Raw genomic sequence first — 19,668 nt, 5'->3', positions numbered from 1 at the left:
CTATGTTTACCATTCCAGGGAGATAGGTCTTAACAAGCTTCCACAGAGATGACTGCATTTAGGATTTGGATTTCTTAACTGCTCTTTCCTGCTTCCTGGTACCAAAACCTATACCTTTACTCCTTGGGAGCCCAGGTCACCCACCTGCCCAGTCCATGGGGGAGCAGGAATAAGTCAGAACATGGGAGGGACTGTTATAGCCCTTTTCCAGCTGTGATTGCTTTGCGGTTGGCTCTGGGTCCCACAACAGGAGCTCTGCTGTCCAGGGAAATGAAGACTTTCAGGACTGCAGCTCCTGACAGCATGCTATGGTTTGAATATGTCTCCCCCTAAAATTCAGGTGTTGCCAATGTGGTGATACTAAGAGGTGGGGCCTTTAAGAGTTGATTAGGTGATAAGGGCTCCTTCCCTGTGAATGAGATGAGGTGCCCCTCTAAAGGGACCTGAAGGAGGGAGTTGGTCCTCTCTCGCCCTCTGCCTTCTGCTATGTTACAATGCAGCAAGAGGCCCTCACCAGATGCTGGTGACTTGATCGTGGACTTCCCAGCCTCCAGAACTGTGAGAAATAAATTTCTATTCTTTCTAAATGACCCAGTCTTAGGTATTCCATAACAGTGGCACAAATGGGCTAAGATGCTCCAGCTAGCCATGGGCCCACCCCAAGGTTTCAGCCCAAGAAGGGGAAGCACCTGGGAAGGTAGGTCTGTCTGCCAGGTGGGTCTGTCTGCCAGGTGGGCCTCCCTGCTGGAGGCAGCAGGTTCCCAGGCCCTGTGCAGCAGTGCAGAGGGAAGGCCACTTGCTGGGGCTTGCCTTCTTGGAGAACACTTGTCCAGACCCCAATCCCAAAGCCACTCCAGCAAGGATGAGCTGTGCTGTCTCCAAACACATCACTGGCTGCATCCCCAAGGTAGCCCTCTGATGTGGGCGTGACCACTCCGCCTATTTTGTAGTCACGAAAGCCCACGTTTCCATGGCTGGCCTCCTTGATCTCTGCAGAGGATGGGTTTCCTCTGCGGATGAGCCCTCAGGAGCAGAGGAAGTTCCCTGCATCTCACCTCACTTTACCTCACAGGTCACAGTGGGGCTTCCTAATCTAGGGGTTCTCAATATGTGCCTCCCTGGGCCAGCAGCATCAGCGTCGTCAAGGAAGCTGCTGGAGAGGCAAATTCTCAGCCACACCCCAGATGTGCTGAATCAGAAACTCAGGGTGGGCTCGGCAGTCTGTGTTTTACCATGCCCTCTGCACACTCGAATTGCCTGGAAAACTTTGAAAACACAGAGGCTCAGCTCCACTCAGAACAATTGTATCAGAATCGCTGGGGGAGAACATAAGTAGTTTTACAACCCCCAGGTGGTTTCAGCGTGCAGCCAAAACACATTTCCCTTCATGACTCATGAGCCTGGGAATAGTTTGAATTTTAGATAAAGGGGAGGGGTTTGGGTCCCAAGCTGAGGTAATATGAAATGTCATTATAACAGACACATGGTAAGAAATATATGTGTTACAGAAAAGGGTGTATTATGCATGTGGAGATTATTTCTTTTACTGAATGTACTTTTCACTTTAGCATTGAAGAAAAAAATCCCCTTTCTGTTTTTTTTTTGCGGGGGACAGAGTCTCACTCTCACCCAGTCTGGAGGGCAGTGGCTTGATCTCGGCTACTGATCTCAGGTGATGCGCCGCACTCCCAGCCTCCCAAAGTGCCGGGATTAGAGGCGTGAACCACTGCACCTGGCCTTAAAAAATCCCATTTATAATGCAGGTGGTCTTGGCCTCAGATCATGGGAGCTCCTTGGTGCTTCCTCCTCGATTTGGATAAAAAGGCTTCACGCCAACCACTTTGCACTCCACCCTTCTCTTCAGCATGTGAACTCTCACCTCGGGATGGTATCTGACTTGAAGCTGACGAGAGTCTGGGCTGAACAGGAAGGGGAGCAATCCCAGGGCTCATCTGTTCCCTCCTCAGTTTGCCCACTCCCCTCTTTCCCTTCAGCTTTCGTGTTGATTGACCGAGAACACCCTGGCACCAGCTTTGTTCCTGAGGCCATGTCTGCAGAGAGGGGGAGTTGGGGTGGGAACCTTGCCTAACAGCCACTCACAGACTCACCCTGAGACTCAGTTTCCTCACCTGTAAGATGGGCGTGCACCTACCTATTTTACAGGGTTACATGACTGAGCACTGGAGTCCACTGCTCTCAGCTCATCCACAAGGTAGGTACATGCACACCAATCTTACAGGTGAGGAAACTGAGTCTCAGACAGATTCATAGCCAGCCGGAGGTGGAGCAGGGATGCCCGACTCTAAAGCCCAGCTCCACCTCAACGCACTGTCAGATTTTGAACCCAGAAAGAGGTGATCAGGGAATCAACATTCTGTGTGCTCTCTTTCCCCATGTGCTGTGTTGCTTACAGAGCTGCAAGTTCTCCACGTTGACTTCTTGAAGCAGGAGAACGCCGTTTCTCACCACACCTGGGAGTTCCAAACGAGCAGTCCTGTGTTCCGGCGAGGGCAGGTGTTTCACCTGCGGCTAGTGCTGAACCAGCCCCTACAATCCTACCACCAACTGAAACTGGAATTCAGCACAGGTAAAGCCTCGGGGCCCTACTCATGGGGCTTTGGGGAGGGACCACAAGGGTCTCTGGATGCTGGAGTGGCCCTTTCTGGTCAGTCCGAGCCAGGAGTGCCTTACCCTCCCTGATCCCCAGTTTCTCCATCTGTAACGTGGGAATAATAGCGGGTGGGATGAGAATAGAATGGGAAGCTCAGTCAGGACCTGGCACATAGCGAGGCTCTGATTCCTTGGCTAAGCAGGGGAGGGGCTGGAGCAGAGAGAGGAGGTGACTCAGCGGGCATCTGCCTTGGTGGGGTCTGGAATATTTTGTAGAGATGAATCATAGGACTGAGGTGTGCTGATGCCATAGCTGGGTGGGCTGGAGGCAAGCCAGTAATAATGATTAAAATATCATATTCTGGTTGCAAAGATAATAGGAAATGGCTCGCGCATTTGTTATAGCTAGGTAAATATATGTGCATAAGTATAACTAGGGGAACAGAGAAAATGTGTCAGATTTTGTGACAGGTGGTGGGATAATGGAGGAGGGTCTTACTTCTTTACTGTTGTTTTTAAGTTTTAAAAATAGATCAAGTAAGCTGGGCATGGCAGCTCATGCCTGTAATCCCAGCATTTTGGGAGGCCGAGGCGGGCAGATCACCTGAGGTCAGGAGTTCGCGACCAGCCTGGCCAACATGGTGAAACCCCATCTCTACTAAAAATACAAAAATTAGCTGGGCATAGTGGCAGGTGCCTGTAATCCCAGTTATTCGGGAGGCTGAGGTAGGAGAATTGCTTGAACCTGGGAGGTGGAGATTGCAGGGAGGCAAGGTAGTGTCATTGCACTTCATCCTGGCGACAAGAGTGAAACTCCGTCTCAAAAAAAACTAGAAAACTAGATCAGGTAGATCGCTTTACAAGATGTTATACAATAGCACTTCCTGGAAGAGTGCTCCTTTTGCTCCTTCTCTGAGTGAACAACAGCCTTAGGGTCTCCTCCAACGTGCTGGTGGAGTCAGAACAGCCTCCATTCCCTTCATCCAAGATGAAATAAGTACCTACTGTGTGCCATGCCATGAGCTACCTGCTCAACGCATGGACTGGGATCGTGCTGTTGCTGACTTCAGTGACTTTTTATAGTACCCCTGGGTCCATGTGCATCCCCTCACCCAAAATTTCCTGAGCACTTGCCACATGCCAGGTGTTGCACTGAGCACTCTCCATGTATGACGTAGTGTGACTCACTCACTCAACAAATGTTTGTTGAGTACCTACTCTGGGCCAGGGAACCCAGAGGTAATGCAGTTCTTGCCTCCTAGACTTGACTGTACTAGCAGAGAGAGCAATAAACAAACAAAAGTGCAAGATAATTTCAGACAGGGCCAAATATGAGAAAGAAACCAAAAACAAGAGGCTCCTCCAGCAAGACAGAAAGCAGCAGGTCAGGGCGGGGCTGATTGTCGGTGTTGACTCTGTCAGGGTTGGAAGGGCTTCCCTGGGAAGTGACCCTGCTGAGACACATGTCCCACCGTGTGACGAGCTGAGAGCAGGGTGTTCCCAGCCATGAGCACAGCAAGTGCCAGCGCCCTGAGGAGACAGCACTTGTGTCACATGCTCTTTGTCATGAGCTAACTCTCTGGGGACCAGAAACCCAGTCATGACAGGGAGGAAAGTGGAAAGTTGGGGAGAAGCCTCACTGAGGGCCATCTGTGGGCTATGGAAAGAGGCTGGATTTGATTCTAGTAGTCCCTGGAGCTCATGACATAACGTGACCGACCTTTCAAAGAAGATCCTGCAACAGCGTGCAGGGTAGGCAGTGGCATCTGCCTCCTCCAGATGAGAAGAGTCAAGGTTAAGCGGTTCCCCTGCATTACATGGAGTGAACAAACATGTGGGTCTGTGGCACAAGCCAGCAGGGTTAAACAAATGGAACTCGAATGAGCGTGTGACAGAGGCAGGAGCTCTAGGGAGACCTGGATCTGATGGGTAAAAAGGGAGGACGTGGAGAGGAGGCAGGAAGCTCATCTAAATTGAACAGAAAACTAAAACTGGACATGTGGGGCAGAGGAAGGCCCCAGCAGAATTACAGGGGCTGGAGCCAGGGGACAAATGAGCCTGGAAAGGAGGGGTGGGGACTCCGTGAGTGGGCAGTAGGTGGGCCTGAACCAGGGGAGATTGTCTTGGGGGTGGCCCATGGCTGGGCCAATGTTTTCCTTTGGGTGTCTCCAGGGCCAAATCCTAGCATCGCCAAACACACCCTGGTGGTGCTCGACCCGAGGATGCCCTCAGCCCACTACAACTGGCAGGCAGCCCTTCAAAATGAGTCTGGCAAAGAGGTGAGCACCCACCGGGCTGGCGGGTGGGCTGGCTGGCTTCTGGCGGAATGCTCCTAATGTGAGCAGCCCCTATCCCCTTCCTCAAACCTGTCAGCTGGTAACGTGGTTTAAAGCCATCCACAGCAGAGCATGATAGAGGGGCCAAGGCTCCAAATGTCTGTTTCCCCACTCAGCCTCCTCCAAGCACACAGTATCTCTGTGGCTAAACCTCCTACGTGTCACCCTTCCTCTTTCCATTTCAAAGGGAACAATGTTCACTGGAGGACATGAGTGGAGAGAAGTACATAAAAATAACCCATGGTTCCACCAACTAAGTTACCCATCCTTCCTTCCAGGCTTTTTCTGTGTCATGGTCAAATACAAAATGGGGGTCCATCTTGTGCTTCACTCACTTGACAAGACCTAATGGATGTTTTCCACAGTGGCTTCTGCCCGAATGTGTGGCTTACGGTGGCTGGTTTTCCACCCTGTTGGGGAGCCCTGGGTGTTCACAGTTGTCTCCAATCTTCTAGTGTTGCAAAGAACCATCTCTCAGCCAGATCTTTGGACTGGCTTATGGATATTTCCATGGGCTAAATTCCTAGAAGTTTAATGCTAGGCTAATGCCATGATTTAAAAATGGCAATCACATTGGCTTTTTGTAGAAGCAGAATCTGCTGGTGGAAATGAGATGAATGGGCCAGCTGCTGCTGGAATCCTCCCTAGTGCCCTGGCCTCTTCCTTCCTCCCCCTCCCATCCAGATCCCAGACTCTCAACCCCAATTTTGCATTTGAGTGTTTTTCAGGGTATCATGACAATCTCTCCCAAGGTGCGCGTGGGTTGTGGGCAGGAGCTGCATTTCTTTACTCAAAAAGTGTTATTTTTAAAAAATTTTTTAATTGACATATAACACACATAAAGGACATAAATCTTAATGGTTTGCACAATGAATTTTTACATATGAATACAGCCGTGGGACTACCAGCCAGATCAAGGTGGGGGCCATTTCCTGCACCCTGGGAGGCTGGTTCTCCTGGGCTCCATTGTAATGAACAGTGAGGGCACAACCTCCTCCCTCTTGCCACAAGAGGGGTGTGGGGAGTTAGCCTTGTGGATTCTGGAGTTGTAGCACAGTGAGTTTGATCCCAGCTCCACCTCTTGGGCTACCTCTGTGAACCTCAGTTTCCCCACCAGCAAAATAATGACAATTAAACATTTATATATATTAGCTCATTTAATTTTCACAATGCTCCCACAAAGAAGGGGGCCTGTTATCATTCCAAACTTTTAAACAAGAAAACTGGGGCACAGGAGAGGTTAAGTAACCAGCCAAGGTCATACAGCCAGTAAGAGGTAGAGCTGGCCAGCCTGGGCAACATAGGGCTACCCCATCTCTACCACACACACACACACACACACACACACACACACACACACACACACACACACAAATTAGCCAGGAGTGATGGTGGGCACGTGTAGTTCCAGCTAATTGGGAGGCTTGGGTGGGAGAATCACTTGACCCCAGGAGTTCAATGCTGCAATGGCACTCAAGGCTACTTCTGCCATCGCCAGCACCAGCTTCTCTCCAGAGGATGCTTGACATTTTCTTGCAGCCTCAAATGTGGCACATTCTATGTCAACCCTTTTCCACACCTGCCCTTTCTCCTGGGGCCTTCCTGAAGTCAAAAGCCATCAGATGCCCATGCTAGAAGCCAATTGCACTCCAGCCTGGGTGACAGAAAAGGACTCTGTCTCAAAAAAAAAAGGGGGGAGAGTAGAGCTGGGATTTGAACTGAGAGCCTATTGCTCCTATGAGTTATAATAATAAGCATCTCATGGGAGGATCTTGGACCACAAATGGAAGTGTATTGTGACAAGGATGAGAATTATTATTCTTGGTACCATTGTGGCTACAGCAATATTGATGTATCCTAATTATCTCTCCAGCTATTATTCATCCTAAAAGGCTGGATAAAGGCCTGGACGCCCTTGGACCAATGGCCCTCTGGGACTCTGGCTGCCTGTATTCCAAGAGAAAGGTGTTTTTTTGCGCCAAAAGACAGCTGACATTTAACCTTTCCCCTGAAGTTCCAGGCACTGGGCTAGACACCTATATTAGTCCATTCTTGTATTACTCTAAAGAATACCTGAGACTGGGTAATTTATAAAGGAAAGAAGTTTAATTGACTCACAGTTCCACATGGCTGGGGACACCTCAGGAAACTTACAATCATAGCAGAAGAGGAAGTAGGCACATTTTACGTGGTAGCAGGTGAGAGAGAGTGAGAAAGAGCAGGGGAATCTGCCTTATAAAACCATCAGATCTCATGAGAACTCACTGACTATCACGAGAACAGCATGGGGGAAACTGCCCCCTTGATTCAATCACCTCCCACCAGGTCCCTCACTCAACATGTGGGGATTATGGGGATTACAATACAAGACGAGATTCGAGTGGGGACACAGAGCCAGCCATGTCAGCACCTTATGTGTATTTTATCCACAGCATCTTCCCAACAACCTGGAGATGGTATCACCTCCAGGCTGTGGTGAAGCAAGTGGTGAAGGGAGTGAATCTCAGGGAGGTGAAAATGCCCAGTCTGTCCAGGGCCCTTGCAAAACGTGCCAAAACTTCATGCTGTATGCGGCTGCTTTTCTGTCTCACACGTCCTGCCCTTGCAGGGGCGCTTCTGGCTGACCATTCCTTGTCTCCAGGCTGGTTCCAGATAGGAGGAGTTGTTAGGACTGATGGATTCTTCTGGGAAGCATTTGTAGGATTTGGGATCTGGCCAGAGGGGGAGATGTCCACCTTATCTTGTGGTTTGCTCAGGTCACAGTGGCTGTCACCAGTACCCCCAATGCCATCCTGGGCAAGTACCAACTAAATGTGAAAACTGGAAACCATATCCTTAAGTCTGAAGAAAACATCCTATACCTTCTCTTCAACCCATGGTGTAAAGGTACTGTGAATCTCAGGTCTGCTGGGGAATGGCAGGTGACCCCGGCAAAACCTGCTATGTGCAATGCGTAGTCCATGAGCTTTTGTTTGCTCTCAAGGTACTTGCAAGCTAGTTAAAGGGATGTGACCCAGGAACAGATCACAGACACCATTGGAGCGTTTTCTTTGTGACCAGGCCCCTTAGAATGGAGGTCCTTATTCCCTGTTTCTGCTTCTCCCCAGTGCCTTGCCCTGCCCCAGCTGGCTTCTGCCTCCACCACTGTACAGAGGCTGCCTTGGTGGGGGTGGGGAGGGGCCAACAAGGGCTTCTTTCTTGCCAACTCCAGGTCAGGGCCTGAATTGTGGTTGGTTCTTCCCTTCTGCTCCCTTAGTTCTGTTCTCTTCTCTCCACTTCCCCATGTACCCAGCTCATTTCTTCCTATGGCTACACTGGAGCCTTTATGTAAATGGCGCTTGAGGCTACTTCTGCCATTGCCAACACTGGCTTCTCTCCAGAGGGTGCTGGACATCTTCTTGCAGCCTCAAATGCGGCACATTCTATGTCAACCCTTTCCACACCTGCCCTCCCTCCTGGGGCCTTCTTGAAGTCAAAGCCATCAGGTGCCCATGCTAGAAGCCAAGGAGCTCTGTTTTTTTAACCTTTGTGTTTGGAAATGATTTTGAGCTCACAGAAAAGTGGCAAAAATGATGTAATGAACAACCTATACCCTTTATCCAGGCTCACCTGTTGTTAACATTTTGCTCCATTTGCTTAATCATTTTCCCTCCCTCCCTCCTCTACACACACACACACACACACACACACAAACACACACACACGCTTTTTATTTTTGAACCATTTGAGAGTAAGTTACATACGAGTTGGTTCTTTACAACCCCTAAACCCTTCAATGTGTATTCCCTAAGAACAGGGATATTCTCTCATATAACCACAGTACAGTTATCAACTTCAGTAAATTGTTAGCAGCCGGGCGTGGTGGCTCACGCCTGTAATCCCAGCACTTTGGGAGGCTGAGGTGGACGCATCACGAGGTTGGGAGATCGAGACCATCCTGGCTAACACGGTGAAACCCCATCTTTACTAAAAATACAAAAAAATTAGCTGGGCATGGTGGCGGGCGCCTGTATTCTCAGCTACTAGGGAGGCTGAGGCAGGAGAATGGCGTGAACCCGGGAAGTGGAACTTGCAGTGAGCCGAGATTGCACCACTGCACTCCAGCTCTGTCTCAAAAATGGAAAAAAAAAAATAGGCCAGGCGCGGTGGTTCATGCCTGTAATCCCAGCACTTTGGGAGGCCAAGGCAGGCAGACCACAGGGTCAGGAGATCAAGACCATCCTGGCTAACATGGTGAAACCCCGTTTCTACTAAAAATACAAAAAATTAGCTGGGCGTGGTGGCACCCACCTGTAATCCCAGCTACTCAGGAGGCTGAAGCAGGAGAATTGCTTGAACTCGGGAGGTGGAGGTTGTAGTGAGCCGAGATTGCGCCACTGCATTCCAGCCTGGGTGACAGAGTGAGACTCTGTCTCGAAAACAAAAAATAAATAAAAATAAATAAATAAATAAAATAAGTGTTAGCATAACACTTTCATCTACTATCTATATTCCAGTTTGGTCACTTTTTTTAAATTTTTTTTTTTTTTGAGACAGAGTTTCACTCTTGTTGCCCAGGCTGGAGTGCAATGGCACGAACTTGGCTCGCTGCAGCCTCTGCCTCCTGGATTCAAGCAATTCTCCTGCCTCAGCCTCCCAAGTAGCTGGGATTACAGGCACATTCCACCACACCCAGCTAATTTTTGTATTTTTAGTAGAGACAGGGTTTTGCCATGTTGGTCAGGCTGGTCTCGAACTCCTGACCTCAGGTGATCCACCTGCCTTGGCCTCCTAAAGTGCTGGGATTATAGGCATGAGGCATCACACCCAGCTGGTCACTTGATTTTATCATGTACTTTATAGCATTGTTTTCCCTCCAGTACAGGATCCAATCTAGAGTCACATTTTGCATGTAGTTATGTTTCTTTACCTCCTTTAATCTGGAACAACTTCTTAGTCTTTCTTTGTCTTTTTTGACATATTTTTGAGGACTAGAAGTCCCCCTTTTTAACAGATCATTCGTCATTTGGGTCTGTCTGATGATTCGTCATCTTTAGATTCAGGTTATGCAGTCCTTGCTGGATATTACGTAAACGACATGTCCTTCTTGGAAAATCATATCTGGAGGCACACAATGTCTGCCTGCCCCTCATTGGGAATGTTAAGTATGATCATTTGGTCAAGGTGTTGTCCAGTTTTTCTGCTATATAAGTACTATCTTTTTCTTTGTAACAAGTAGTCTATGTGGACACATTTTAAGACCATTCAAACATCCTGATCCTTATTAAAATTCTCCACCCCTAGATTTAGCATCCACTGATAGTTCTTGCTTCAACCATTCTTCACTGTGATGGTTGCACAGTGATTTTCCAAGGCCAGCTCTCCACCATGTTTACCTGCTAGCCCCTGGCATTTCCTGTAGGCAGAACCCTCCCTTCACCCCCATCTACCTCTCTCTCTCTACCATCTGTATGGACTCATGGACTCTCTCTTTCTTTTCAGTGGTTTATGATTCATCCTTTTCTTAACTCATGCTTAAATTGCTCCAGATTTTCCCAGGGGAAGTCCCCTACAGCTGGCTCGGGAAGTTCTTTTGGATACTTTCCCTCCCACTTACCTCCCTCCCCCAACATTGGGTGTTCCAAGCCCCTCACAAAGACGTTGAAGCTCCCCCAGCACAGACAGTCCCCAGTAGAAAGCCTGCCCCTTTCCCAGGGCGGAATATAACCTCTGTGTATTTGTGGTCTTGCTTCAGAGGACATGGTTTTCATGCCTGACGAGGACGAGCGCAAAGAGTACATCCTCAATGACACGGGCTGCCATTACGTGGGGGCTGCCAGAAGTATCAAATACAAACCCTGGAACTTTGGTCAGGTAATGATTTGTCGTCCTGTGGCTGGACCAGGCCCCATCTGCTAGACCACCCTTTTAGCTGGGTAGTAGCCAGTAAAGGTTCTGGAGAAAGGGTTGTGAACCTCAGGTCAAACGCCAGCCTCATACATGTGAAACTCGGCCAGAGAGGGGTGACCTGCCTAGGCTGCACAGATGGGGTGGAGTCCTGGGCAGAAGCCCTCCCACAAGGATCACCCATGGCCTTTCCCACCCACCCCACGGCTCTCTCCCACCCCCCACAGCTCTCTCCCCCACCCAACCCCGCCATGGCTCTCTCCCACCCCCCATGGCTCTCTCCCACACCACCCCCCACCATGGTTCTCTCGAAGCCCCATGGCTCTCTCTCATGCCAAACAGCTCTCTCCCACCCCCTACCTGCCAGTGTATTTACCAAAGAACCAAGCGCTGTTACAAGGAAGCCCTGTTACAATTAGAATGTTGGCGTTGACAAAGAGCTTCTAAATGCGAGGGAGAGTTTTTTAGAGACTTGTGTGGAGGCCCCTGCTGAGTAGAGGGCCAATGCCTTCGTGCTGGGGTGTGAGGATGCCAGACTCTAGATGCTTCCCACCTCCCCTCCCCCCAGATTTGGCAACAAAAAGCTCCTGGGAAATGCCACCCATTTCACAGCTGCTTGAGTTTCCCCTCCTCCCCCTGGGTCTGGACACCTAGGACAGGACGGAAGTAGGGACAAGGGAGGAGGGACTCCCAGCTGGCGAGGCTCACGCTGTGTGCTCTGTGCAAGGTGCGCCCTGAGTGCCCTCTCCACCCTCACTCATTCCTAGAAGGCCCTCAGCATCCTCTCCTTACACGTGAGGACCAGAGGCAAATGAAATGGGAGGGAGTAGCTGGCAAGGAGACAGCCAAACGAACCGCAGGAGGGGTAGGGAAGAAGGAATCACCTGAATCCTAGGGAGTTTCCCCTCTTAGAAAATCAAGGGGTGGGCCGGGCGCAGTGGCTCACGCCTGTAATCCCAGCACTTTGGGAGGCGGAAGCAGGCAGATCATGAGGCCGGGAGATCGAGACCATCCTGGCTAACACAGTGAAACCCCGTCTCTACTAAAAATACAAAAAATTAGCCAGGCGTGGTGGCACGTGCTTGTAATCCCAGCAACTCGGGAGGCTGAGGCAGGAGAATCACTTGAACCCGGGAGACGGAGGTTGCAGTGAGCCGAGATGGCGCCACTGTACTCCAGCCTGAGTGACAGAGTGAGACTCCATCTTGAAAAAGAAAAAAAAATCAAGGGGTGATTTTAAGAAGCCCAAAGAATGACTGGGTATGGAGGCTCACACCTGTAATCTCAGCACTTTGGGAGGCCAAGGTGGGAGGATGGCTTGAGACCAGGAGTTTAAGGCCAGCCTAGGCAACATGGGGAGACCTGGTCTCTACAAAAAATAAACAAATTAGCTGGGCATGGTGATGCATGCCTACAGTCCCAGGCAGAGCAGTTGGAGAGGGAGGTGGGTGGATCACTTGAGTCCAGAAGGCTAAGGCTTCAGTGAGCAGTGATTGTGCCACTGTACTGTACCCTCTCTCAAAAAAAATAAAATAAAATAAAAATAAAAAGAACCTCAAAGAATTGTAACCACAAAACTCCCCCAGACTCCTTCTGGAACATAAACATTGTGGTCTATTCCTTTTATTTTGGTAGTTTTTCCCTCAGGTTACAAAAGTAACACATGTACTTCAACTCTATAAATATACAGATATTTATGGATAATTACAGATATTGAATCATCCAGTTTAGATGGTAGATTTTATGGGATATAAATGATATCTTGATAAAGTGGCTTATAGTAAATAGAATTTCAAAAGTAACATGCTTATCACAAAATACTTAGGAAATACAGAAATGTGGAAAGAAAATAAAATTATTCATAACCTCCTCCCTCAGTGATAATGACTTAACATTTTAGTGTATTTTATTCTTTTATCTATTACTAAGGCTTACATAGTTGTAATGCTATTTGTTCACAACTTTGTAGCCTGTTTTATTTATTTATTTATTTATTTTTATTATTATTATTTTTTTGAGACAGAGTTTTGCTCTTGTTGTCCAGGCTGGAGTACAATGGGACAATCTTGGCTCACTGCAACCTCCGCCTCCTGGGTTCAAGCAATTCTCCTGCCTCAGCTTCCCGAGTAGCTGGGATTACAGGCATGCACCACCACGCCCGGCTAATTTTGTATTTTTAGTAGAGACAGGGTTTCTCCATGTTGGTCAGGCTGGTCTTGAGCTCCCGACCTCAGGTGATCCACCCTCCTCAGCCTCCCAAAGTGTTAGGATTACGGGCATGAGCTACTGCGCCCAGCTTGTTTCATGTATTTAACTTGATTACAAAGGAATTTTCCCCATGGTATTAAAAACTTCTTATACTTCCTTTTAGTGGCTGCATGCTAGAGCTCTATAAACTTACTTAACTGTTGCCCTGTGGCCGGACATTTAAATGGTTTCTAATTTTCAGTGCTGTGGTGGACTTTTTTGTGAGACTGTAGGCAGGGAGATGGGTTATGCTGCAGGGTAGCTGTGACATGCAAATTAGATGGTATGTGTTAAGTTTCTGACACAGGGCAAAGTCTTAACCGCCTCTTTCTTCATTTCCCAAAATAGTTTGAGGAAAATGTCCTGGACTGCTGCATTTCCCTGCTGACTGAGAGCTCCCTCAAGCCTACAGACAGGAGGGACCCCGTGCTAGTGTGCAGGGCCATGTCTGCTATGGTAGGTATGGAAAGCCTGGGCTGACGCTGTCTTGTACTTGCCAATTGCTCAGCCTTTTTCTCTTTTTCCTCAGCTAAACTGTAAGCTCTTTGAAGTACACCGCGGTGCTATGGCCAATCAATTGTTCAAAACTATTAAGAAATAGACATTGCTGAAATCTGTTCTGAGCGCAGATCTGTCACCCCAGCTGGAGTGCAGTGGCACGATCTTGCCTCACTGCAACCTCTGCCCCTCCAGGTTTTAAGGAATTCTCTGCCTCAGCCTCCAGAGTAGCTGGGATTACAGGCGCATGCCACCACACCTGGCTAATTTTTTGTATTTTTAGTAGAGACGGGGTTTCACCATTTTGGCCAGGCTGGTCTTGAACTCCTGACCTCGTGATCCACCTGCCTCGGCCTCCCAAAGTGCTGGTATTACAGGCGTGAGCCACCGCGGCCGGCTTTCAAGTCAGACCTGAGCCTGAACCCCAGCCCTGCCACTTATGGGCTGACCTTAGGTGTAAATGGCTTCACCTGTCTGAGCCTCAGTTTCCCCATCTGCAAAATGATATTATTACAGAAGGTCCTCTTTCTACCTGCAACCTGGGCTCCAGTTTGGGTGAGCAAACTGTTGCAGTTCACTTGGGACTTTTCTGGTTTTAGCACTGAGAATACTGTGTTCCAGGAAACCCTTCAGTCTTGGGCAAACAGGATGGTTGGTCACTCTATTCCGCCTGGCCACTTGGAAGTCAGTTTGTTCAGAGTAGCAGTTCTCAAATATTTTGGTCTCAAGACCTCTTTGCACTTTTAAAAATTATTGAGGACCCCAAATAAGTTGTATTTATATGGTTTATATTTACCAATATTTACTGTATTAGAAATTAAAACTGAAAAGTTAAAACTATTTATTCTAAAAGAATAATTCCATTACATGTTAACATAAATAACGTATTTTTATTTTTAAAAACCTATGTTTTTCGAAGCATAAAATATGTAGTGAGAAGAGTGGCATTGTTTTCCATTTTTGCAAATCTCTTTAATGTCTGGCTTGCTAGAAGTCAGCTGGAATTTCATATCTGCTTCTGCATTCATTGTTTTAATTGAAATATATGAACATCTGGCCTCACACGGATACGTAGATTTAAAAAGGCAGACAGAGGATGGCCAGGCGTGGTGGCTTACGCCTGTAATCCTAGCACTTTGGGAGGCCAAGGCAGGCAGATCACGAGGTCAGGAGATCGAGACCATACTGGCTAACACAGTGAAACCCCATCTCTACTAAAAATACAAAAAATTAGCTGGTTGTGGTGGTGCACACCTGTAGTCCCAGCTACTCGGGAGGCTGAGGCAGGAGAATCACTTGAACCCGGGAGGCAGAGGTTGCAGTGAGCCAAGATTGTGCCACTGTACTCCAGCCTGGGTGACAGAGCAAGACTCCGTCTCAAATAAAATAAAATAAAATAAAATAAAATAAAATAAAATAAAATAAAGTGGGGTGGGGGCAGGAATATTCCCATAGCCTTTTCACATAATGGAAGATACTATACCAAAGCTGCATAAGTGGCAGTTTCTTAAAGTTGGTTGCAATGTGGAATCTGAAACCACAATTTTTCATCCTTTGTACACTTAGGAGAGAATGAGAGTGAAGAAGGCAAATATTACCTTGGGATTATTATGCACCTTGGGATTATTATGCAAATAGTTTTGATCACAGACCTTGGAACTCCCAGGGATCTCCCAATGCCAGTGACACCACTCTCCAAAGGTCCACTGAGTTCAGCCAAGTGGCTGCTCTTGCAATCTGTGGGTGGCAGGCAGACCTATGTTCATCTCCAGGCAAGTCTGTGAGCTGAACTGCTGCGACAGATGGATCTTAAGTAGGGGCTCTTGAAACGCCCTCCTTGCAGAGTGGCTGTGAGCCTGTGTCTGTTGCACGTGGTATGCCTCATAAATGCTGGGGCTCCTGTTCCCCTGCACCTTAGGGGCTGGTGGGATTACTGGGGGCCCTCACGCTGACTTTCTGGGGCCCAGGAGTCCACCATGCCTGCTCTTTCCCCTTCACCCCCATGCTGGTATATTCATTCTCTAGCCCAGGGGGCAGCAGGTGGCCAGGCTGGACGCTGAGAGAGAATAAGTAAAGAAGACCAAGTCATTAGCAGGCAGAACTTGCCATGGGGGTCTCTAGTTCTCAGTGGTGCAGGTGGACTCGCATGTACCTGGCTGCTTCTCCTTTCAAGCTCCGTGACTCTGGACAAGATTCTAAGCCTCTCTGGGCTTCTATTATCTCATCTTTTGGGTGATTATGAGGTCTCAATAACACACAACAAGTGCCCAGCCTAGGATCTGACATGCTTTGGGCCCATGAGTAGCCTATTCCCAGGTCATTCTTACGAGTGTTGGGGTTTGGGAAGCAATGGGCTAAGCCACTGCTTGTTTCAGTGATGAAGAAACCAGCCGAGGGAGAAGGAGCAGTTGGCCAAATGCTGCACAGTGAAGTGGTGGTTGAGCCAGCTCTACTGACCCCTGGTGCAGTGCTCCTTCCTAATGCCCTCCCAGCCACCTCCTCAGGCTGTGAGGCAAGCATGGGCAATTCAGAACTCCAAGGTGTTCCAGGAGTCACTTCCAAAATTAGGTTACTGCAGATCAGCTTCCTTTCGGGAGTGTGAGAACCCCAGCCCGCTTCAGAGGCCCTCCCCCTTTCCAGGTTCCCTATAAAGGTTGCCCCTTCACCCCTAGAAATTCGTGGCTATCCATGGGCCTCCTGGATCTGTGAATTTCTGACTAGCAGGCAGAGCTTCTGGCAGGACCGCCTGAAGACGACTCCCACACCAGGCAGGGAACCTCGGCGCGGCAGTGAGTGCATTCATTATCCACTGCTAAGTAACAAGTTACCCCAAGACTCTGTGGCTGAAACAACAAACATCCATTATCTCCCATGTGTGTGGGTCAGGAATCCAGGTGTGGTTTAGCTGAATGTTCTGGCTCAAGATCTCTGGGGGAGGACCTACTTCCAGGCTCACTCACCTGGCTGTGAGCAGCCTCAGGTCAGGGCAGCTCAGAGCACGGCAGCCACCTTCCATCAGAGTGAGCAAATAAGAGAGGGGGCGCCCAGGCCGGAAGCCACAGCCTTTGTCACCTCATTTCAGAAGTGACAGCCATCACTTTTGCTGCCTTCTGTTGGTCAGAAGTGAGTCTCTGGGTCTAGGAGAGGGGATTACTGGGGGCCATCTTGGTGACTGCCCACCACACCTGGGCACAGGAATATGTTTTGTTCCGCAGGGGGATAGAGCCTCGTGCATCAGGAGTTTTGAAAGTCCTGATGTCCTTTGGGCTCAGCATCACTCGCCTTCTTTCCCTATCTCCTCCCTCCCCTACATTGCTCTATAGATGGCTTGGGCCTAGCAGGCGTTGACAGGCTGGGGCCACTCAATTTCACAGGAGGACGCAGCAGCCGGACCAGGGCAGTGGCTGGGTGACAGTTAAGATGGGAGGTGTGTTTCCTGCTTTGCCTAGGACCCTTTGCCTGTCTCTCTTTCAACTGTTTTCATTCCGTCTGACCACTCTTGAGTCTGGGGGTGGCCTCTGCTCTCTCTCTGATTTTGATGAATGAAGAGGCTTGTCCAGCCATGGGACCTGAGAGGTCACGGGAGGCCCAGGCCACACCATTGTTTGAGACTTCTTGTAAGTTAAAACTGAACAAACTCCCAAATAGGATTCAGAAATTGTAGCATACTATAAGGGTTTTAGTTTAACAAATGGGTATCTTTAACATCCTGGGAAACATGAGGCACTGTAATTGTGCTTTTCACAAGGCATAATGGGGTTTGCAAAGGATGTTAGTGTGCAGGCCAGGAGGGGATGGGTGGATGTGGTCAAAGCCAGGCCACCACCGGATCAAGGATTTGTGACCGTGTCACCTTTCATGTTTTCAGAGGGCTCCTCTGCACCTGCTTGTACAACCTTCTTTAGCGATTCCATTAAGTGCTTTCAAAGGTGAACTCACAAGGCTTTGTGCTCTCTCTGGTTTTACTAAGGTGGAAAGGAACATCTAACCAGGGCTCCTCAGGGGTTAAAAGAGGTGCAGGCCACTGATAATTTAAAAATGGAAGATGCCAAAACAGGCATAGGCTTAACCCAGGTCATCCTCAAAACAACCTAAAGGGACTGGGCATAGTGACTCACGCCTGTAATCCCAGCACTTTGGGAGGCCGAGACAGTTGGATTACTTGAGCTCAGGAGTTTGAGACCAACCTGGCCAACATGGTGAAACCCTGTCTCTATGAAAAACTACAAAAATTAGCCAAGCGTGGTGGCGTGTGCCTGTAGTCCCAATTACCTGGGTGGCTGAGAAGGGAGGATCACCTGAGCCCAGGAAGTTGAGGCTGCAGTGAGCCAAGCTCACACCACTGTACTCCAGCCTGGGCTACAGAGCAAGATCCTCTCTCAAAAAACAAACAAAACCAACCTAAAGGTAGGTGTTGTAATGATCATCATTTTACAAGGGAGGAAACTGAGGCACAGAGCAGTGAGCATCCTCCCTGGTCACTCACACAGCTGGCATGCTCCTTGGCCTTTCTGGGCACTCTGCCTGTTCTGGATAGCCCATGTCCTCCAAGTGCTCTGAGGCATTATGAGGTGTCCACTTTGGGGGCTGGGTGGCCAAGCTGGGCTGGCAGCACCTTGTTCCTCTGAGGGGTGGACACTGACCCCACCCCTACGTGTGTGGCAGATGAGCTTTGAGAAAGGCCAAGGCGTGCTCATTGGGAATTGGACTGGGGACTACCAAGGTGGCACAGCCCCATACAAGTGGACAGGCAGTGCCCCGATCCTGCAGCAGTACTACAACACGAAGCAGCCTGTGTGCTTCGGCCAGTGCTGGGTATTCGCTGGGATCCTGACTACAGGTAAGTGGGAGATCCAGGGGCTGAGGGGAGAGGTACCAAGGGAGGGACTCCCAGCCCCCACAGTTGCCAACCACCCCACCCTGGATCATTTCAGTGCTGAGAGCGTTGGGCATCCCAGCACGCAGTGTGACAGCCTTCGATTCAGCTCACGACACAGAAAGGAACCTCACGGTGGACACCTATGTGAATAAGAATGGCGAGAAAATCACCAATATGACCCACGACTCTGTCTGGTAGGGTTCCTCCTTCTCAACCTGCCCTGTCTCCTTCTCCCAGGAATTTTCTTTTTTCTTTTTAGAAACAGAGTCTCTCGCTAGGTTGCCCAGGCTGCTCTTGAACTGGTGTCAAGCAGTCCTCCTGCCTTAGCCTCCCAGGTAGCTGTGATTCCAGGTGCAAGCCACCATGCCTGGCATCCCAGGAGTTTTTTGGCCCAAGCCCAGTCTCCAGGCCCTCCCAACCCAGAGATTCTGCTGAGCTGTGGGGCCTCTTCAGCCTCCCTCAGAGACTGATTCAAGTTGTAGGCCAATGCTCACTGCTCCTGAAATTCAATATTTTTCAACATTTGGCCTTGGACAATCTGTGCTGGAATCACCTGGGGGTGATTGTTAAAAGATGCAGATTCTTGGCCGGGCATGGTGGCACATGCCTGTAATCCCAGCACTTTGGGAGGCTGAGGTGGGTGGATCACGAGGTCAGGAGATTGAGACCATCCTGGCCAACATGGTGAAACCCCATCTCTACTAAAAATACAAAAAATTAGCTTGGTGTAGTGGCACGTGCCTGTAATCCCAGCTACTTGGTAGGCTGAAGCAGGAGAATCACTTGAACCTGGGAGGCAGAGGTTGCAGTGAGCCGAGATCGCGCCACCGCACTCCAGCCTGGTGACAGAGCTAGACTCCCCCTCAAAAAACAAAAACAAAAACAAAAAAATGCAGATTCCTGTACTGGAGCTTTTGCCTCTACAGGGGAAGGGCCAGGAATCTGAAGTTCATGTTAGCACTTGGCCCGATGTGACTGGTATCCACTGGCCAGCATGAAACTTATTTCCTTTGTTCTCTGATCCAGAGCACATGGGCCCCTTGCAAGCTAAAAGTGACCACAAGATAGAAAAGGGAGAGTGAGAAGTTACAGAGGGAGCACACGAGGTGGGAAGGTCAGGGCATGATTACAAATTCCTGAGGCATTTCAGTTGAAGTTGGAGCCTCACAGCTTTTACTTAAATACCACTGAGATGTTCTAGTTCATGTACCA

The 19,668-nt window shown here is 49.2% G+C and overlaps 1 protein-coding gene across 1 annotated transcript in view; it reads left to right on the top strand.

Moving 5' to 3' along the window:
* Positions 1-19,668, top strand: part of TGM4 (transglutaminase 4) — a 39,592-nt gene that overhangs the window by 8,333 nt on the left and 11,591 nt on the right. Inside the window, exons 2-8 of the mRNA XM_003256960.4 lie at positions 2,414-2,587; positions 4,783-4,889; positions 7,703-7,832; positions 10,681-10,799; positions 13,428-13,535; positions 18,243-18,417; positions 18,512-18,650. Coding sequence (XP_003257008.2) covers positions 2,414-2,587; positions 4,783-4,889; positions 7,703-7,832; positions 10,681-10,799; positions 13,428-13,535; positions 18,243-18,417; positions 18,512-18,650 — 952 coding nt within the window. The remainder of the gene's footprint in view (positions 1-2,413; positions 2,588-4,782; positions 4,890-7,702; positions 7,833-10,680; positions 10,800-13,427; positions 13,536-18,242; positions 18,418-18,511; positions 18,651-19,668) is intronic.

The sequence above is a fragment of the Nomascus leucogenys genome, chromosome 4 (assembly GCF_006542625.1).
Source record: "Nomascus leucogenys isolate Asia chromosome 4, Asia_NLE_v1, whole genome shotgun sequence".
NCBI lineage: Eukaryota > Metazoa > Chordata > Mammalia > Primates > Hylobatidae > Nomascus > Nomascus leucogenys.
This window is presented reverse-complemented; position numbering and strand designations above follow the sequence as displayed.